Here is a 4,689-nt window from a genome sequence, read left to right as displayed (position 1 = left end):
TCACGTCTACCACCAGCTTTGCTCAGAGCCAGGACCTGGGAGGCCCAGGCCACACCAGACAGACACGGTGCCAATGGAATGGAACATTTAATTGTTTCTGTGGTGCTCCCGGATGGGGACTGCGGGGCCTTTGGCAGAGCCCTGGCTAATGGAATCAACAGAGGTGCCCATCAGCCAGGGCCAGGCAAGGGTGGCAGCCTCAGGACCGAGCTGAGGACAACCAGCACTTGGGCTGTTGCTTAAGACAATTTCTGAGACCGGTGGGTGAGGAATGTTGCTGCTGAATGGAGGAGAGGGGCTTACAGTTAGGGGAGGAGAAGGGGTCTTGGGTTGAGGGAGGGGCTCCCCGTTCAGAAGGTTAGGAGTAACAGGGAGTTGGTCACAAGGTCCTTCATGGCCGGGGTGATGGCTGGGGGGGAGTGATGACGAGGTCCGGGGGGAGGACTTGGCTCAGGCCAGTTTCAGGAACTCCTGCAGTGTGTTCTGCTCCACAGCCTCCACGAAGAGCTCGTAGTCCTAGGGGAGGGGAAGAGAAGCGGTCACCAGGGTGCTGGTGTTCTGTCTCAGGCCTGCCTCCAGCTGGTGTCCTCCTGTAACGCTCCCTCCACCCCCACCCCCGAGGCCCGTACCCCACAATACTGGTCCCCGTTGACAATCTGGGGTGGGGTGGCCTTGGGGTTGCCGGCCAAGGCTCGCATCTCGTCCCGCAGGGCGTTGTCCTGGGAGATGTCCACTAGCTGGTACTGGATGCGCTTCCCATCCAGGATGCGGGTCACCTCACTCTGCTGGGACTTGATCTGGGAGCAGAGGGCGGGTAGGGGTTAGTGAGCAGCCTGGAAGGTTTAGGGGGAGAACCCTGGGCAGAGACAAAGGGGCTGTGGCCAGAAGCTTTGGTCCCCCTGTCCCCTTCCACACCCTAGGGGAGGGTTCTGGCCACAGGGAGTTGGGAGGATGAGTCAGGCTTGTGGTGGTGTGGGAGAAGAGAGGGACCACCAACAGCGTCAGGGTGAAGGTGAGAGAAATTCAGGGTGGGGAGAGCCAGGAGCTCAGCAAGGAGAAAGCAGGGCAGGCCTGGGTGGAGGCTGGTGAGGGGCCACCCCCGCCCCAAGTACTGACACAGTGGAGAGAGGAAGGGCCAGATAAGGACAGGGTCAAGGATTTGCCTCGTAGTGGGGGTGCGGAGGACCCAGGATGCCCTCAGGAAATGTTCAAGGCTCAGGATGGGGCTGTAGAACCTGCCCCCAGCCCAACTCCGGAGGCCATGCCCAGCACCTCGGCGCCCCCACCCTGGGGGCGGGTCCCAGGCGCCGCGTCCAGAGCCCCGGAACCGCCGCCCGCGCTCTAGCCCAGGGCGCGCACTCACTTCGCGGGAGCCGGTGACCGACGTGCTGTAGACGCGCAGGCCGCTCATGCTGCGGGTGGACCGACGGGAAGACGGGCAGACAGACGGCGGTGGCAGCAGCTGCACGGCCTAGAGACGAGGCCGCCGCGCTCGGGAGCGGTTTCCTTCCTGCTCAGCCCGCGAGTCACCGCTCTCGGGACCAATGGGCGGCGCGGACAGGCGCGCGGCCGGGGCGGGGCCTGCGCGACCCCGCCCCGCGCACCACCGGGCCCCCTCCCCTCCCCCTTGGGGACTGGGCGCGCCGGGGACCCGCGTCCCACGCAGGGCCGCCCCTTTCAGCCCTCCCCGGCCTGTGGCTCACAGTGTGAGGCCAGGGAGCGATCTGATGGAAAGGGCGGGGGCAGGGGCTTGGCAGAGGCCGCCTCAGCCTCGCCCAGGTTTGCTGCACCCAACTGGTTGCCCTCCCCCGGGTGCCACGACGCCGCTGCTCAGCTCCGGGCTTTGAAGGCTCGGGCTGTTCTCAGTTCCCCGCCTAGGGAACCTGGTTCCAGTCGAGCATTGTCCTGGGGGCCACCCACACATAGCTAACCCTGCGGGGCACGCCACGGCAGCGACGTGACAATCCGTCACTGCGAGTTTTCCCCAGAGCTCCTCTCCGCTCAGATAGGCAGGTTGAGACAAGTAAGGGTGGTGGCCGAGACAGAGCCACGTCCTCAAAGAGCCAAATGGGGGCCAAGGTGAGAAAGGCTTCTAGCGCTGGGCCCGGTGGACGCAGAGGCTGGCAGCAGGGTTCCCGAGTCTGGCTGAGCCCTTGTTAAAAATCCACAGCTGGTCTTGGGGTGGCCCCAGCCCCACCCGACTTCATGCTGCAGATGGCCCTCCAAAACTCCTACTTCCAGCAAAATGCAGGGAGTACAGAGGCAGCAGCCAGCCCAACTTTGGAGACTCAGCCATCTGTCTGGGGTGGGACATGACACCCCTCAGAAGTCTTCCCAGGCCCAGAGCCCCGAGAATAACCCAGGGAGACAAGCCTAGCTGCTGGAGGCAAACACTGCCCCGCCTGGCTCTGGGGAAGCCACCTCCCTGCAGCAACCCACAGGCAGCAGACTTCCTTGTCTGGATTACTGAAACTCAATGACAAACTTGCTTTATGACTCAGGGCAGCATCACCCAATAGAAAGTGCTGTGGGAAGAGATCTTATCTGTCTCCACAGACAAAGGAGCAGAAGTGGTAGAGATACAAAGAGGCTGGACCTGCCAAAGTTCCCTCTTTGCTGCTGTTTGGAGAACTTGGCTAAACACCCAGGCTTTGGCCTCAAGAAGCCAAAATGAGGGGTGAAGTATGAGATGATGGCGATGGAAGGCAATGGAAAACTGAGGAGTTTGTTAAATTTTTATTTTGTAAACAAAATAGGCAATACAAACCAGTTTACATAACAAGGATTCATATAAATAACTGCTTATAAACTTTATGAGGAAAAATACCCGTGAGCATAGTGGCTGGGCTCCCAATTCAGGGTGGAGACCAACCGGGCAGCTCTGCTTTTAGCAGGCAGGAGCCCAGAGGCTGGGGGGACAGCTGGGTGGGGATGCTCTGAATGGAGGGTTAAGTCACTCCATAAATAAAACACCAACTTGTAAAAACACTTAAGAAGGACTCTCATTCAGGCCTGGGAGTGAGGTCCAGGATGCTGCCCTGCTAGCCCAAAGCTTAGCAACAATCTCCCAGTGGCTGGCTCTGAACTCCTGAACTGCTCAGGGCTCCCCCCTCACACAGCCCTGGCTTGGCCTGGCTCCAGATCTAGAGGCAACCTTGAGCTGGCCCAAGTACCAGACACAAACAACTACAAGATGCTCTCTCAACAGAGGCAAGAGAAACCAGAAAGCAGAGGTCCAAAGGCCCCAAAGAAACAACTAAACACAAAACGCTATACCTTGAAGCTGACCTGTACTGGCTACTCTCAAGGAGCCCGGAGCAGGAAAGGGAAAGGACCCCCACCCCCAAACACGAGAGAGGCACAAAATCAGAAGGCCAGGCGCTGCCCCAGCCTTGGGGGAAGGGGGTGAGCAGCTTGACAGTTGCCCTGTGGTATCCTAGGGGAAAAACTTGCCCAAACCCAGAACCACAGAGAAGAGTTTGCACTCAAAGCCCAAGAAGGAGCTACCTGGCCAGCCTGAGAACAAAGGACAAAGGGGCTGTGCTGACTACATGACCAGGGCCCCAGGGGCACGGGGCAGCTCCGGTGCGTCTCCTGTAAACAGGCATGGTAGCACAGATGAAGGAGCCCTGGGTATAATCCCTGGGCCCCCAATCCTAGCAAATACTTTGCTAATGAACAGATCACCCTGAGGCATCAGTGAGAACAAGAGCCCTGAGGAAGGAGGAGTGGGCCTGGGCCTAGGAAAGTCCAGAGCCAGCTCAGGTCCCAGGAAGGCTGGCACAGAGGGCCGGAGGATTCTCAAATGGCTACTGTTACTGGTACTCAGCCTTTCCTGGCCCTTCTAAGGAACTTTGGGCATCAGCACGACCAAGGTACAGAGTGGGAATGAATGTGGATCCATCCCAAAGGATGGAGAAGGGAGTTAAACAGCCTGTTTGCCTTTGACATCAGCTTGCTACTGGGAACAGTCTGTGAGGATTTACCTGCAAGTTAATTAGTAACTCACCCTAAAAGAGTGAATCAGGATGACAGGATAAATGCAACCCAACAAGGCAAAGCCAGAGTTGGGCAGGACAAAAAAAATTCTCTCATTGGCCCTTGGCCCCACATGCAGGCTCATACCTCCTCCCTCCCACCCCTTCTTTCTGGGAATAGCAGCAGATAGGAGGCAAGAGATTGTCAGGGCAGGACCTGCTGGACGGTGCTCTCAGCAGACCAGATTCTCCCTGGGGGAACACAGCTTGTCCACCCCCAGCACTCCTCATTGCGTGACACAGTTTTCTCCCATGTCCTGGGCATATCTGTCTGACATGGTGGTCCTTAAGTCCTCGATGTCACGGCGTAGCTGCTGAACCTCTTCCAGTTTCCTCCTGATCACATCTGGCTTCTGAAAATCTAGTTGAGTCCCTGGGTGCTGTGCAGCTGGGGAAGAGAAGAACATTTTGACAGAATATTAATAAGTCAAAAGATACTTCCATGTGGAGGGGGTAGTGTGGACAGGCACTACCCTAAGGCCTGTGGTCTTGGAACATGGCACTTTTTACAAAACAGCTAGGGATAATGGGCTAAAAATCCTGCTGCCTAAGGGCCACTTTTTTGTTTGTCCGACACCCAGGTACCCATAACGATGCCTGCTTCCAGAACAGATTTACTGAACATCTAACTGGGAAAGGTAGATAGGGGTGA

General features: G+C 57.8%; 2 protein-coding genes across 5 annotated transcripts in view; both read right to left on the bottom strand.

Annotated features, from left to right (window-relative positions):
• Positions 1 to 68: 68 nt before the first annotated feature.
• SH3BGRL3 (SH3 domain binding glutamate rich protein like 3) lies at positions 69 to 1,704 on the bottom strand. Its single transcript, XM_043444875.1, has 3 exons — positions 1,364 to 1,704; positions 630 to 797; positions 69 to 516 (listed from the first exon to the last, which is right to left on the bottom strand). The coding sequence occupies exons 1-3, from the start codon at positions 1,409 to 1,411 to the stop codon at positions 451 to 453; spliced, it is 282 nt and encodes a 93-aa protein (XP_043300810.1). The 5' UTR covers positions 1,412 to 1,704; the 3' UTR covers positions 69 to 450.
• Positions 1,705 to 2,721: 1,017 nt separating this feature from the next.
• The window catches only part of CEP85 (centrosomal protein 85), a 38,049-nt gene continuing 36,081 nt past the window's right edge, over positions 2,722 to 4,689 (bottom strand). For all 4 annotated transcript variants that reach the window (XM_043444868.1, XM_043444870.1, XM_043444869.1 and 1 more), the window contains one exon: positions 2,722 to 4,425. In XM_043444868.1, coding sequence (XP_043300803.1) covers positions 4,265 to 4,425 — 161 coding nt within the window. In that variant the 3' untranslated portion in view covers positions 2,722 to 4,264. The remainder of the gene's footprint in view (positions 4,426 to 4,689) is intronic.

Source organism: Cervus canadensis, chromosome 24, assembly GCF_019320065.1.
Source record: "Cervus canadensis isolate Bull #8, Minnesota chromosome 24, ASM1932006v1, whole genome shotgun sequence".
In the NCBI taxonomy this organism is placed as follows: Eukaryota; Metazoa; Chordata; class Mammalia; order Artiodactyla; family Cervidae; genus Cervus; species Cervus canadensis.
Note: the sequence above shows the minus strand (reverse complement) of the source record. Positions and strands in the feature narration are given on the sequence as shown.

Coding starts and splice junctions, on each gene's coding strand:
- SH3BGRL3 (XM_043444875.1), bottom strand. CDS start 1,411: ATGAGCGGCCTGCGCGTCTACAGCACGTCGGTCACCGGCTCCCGCGAA. Junction 798..1,363: donor CGGTCACCGGCTCCCGCGAA/GTGAGTGCGCGC, acceptor CTCTGCTCCCAG/ATCAAGTCCCAGCAGAGTGA. Junction 517..629: donor ACGGGGACCAGTATTGTGGG/GTACGGGCCTCG, acceptor CCCCTCCCCTAG/GACTACGAGCTCTTCGTGGA.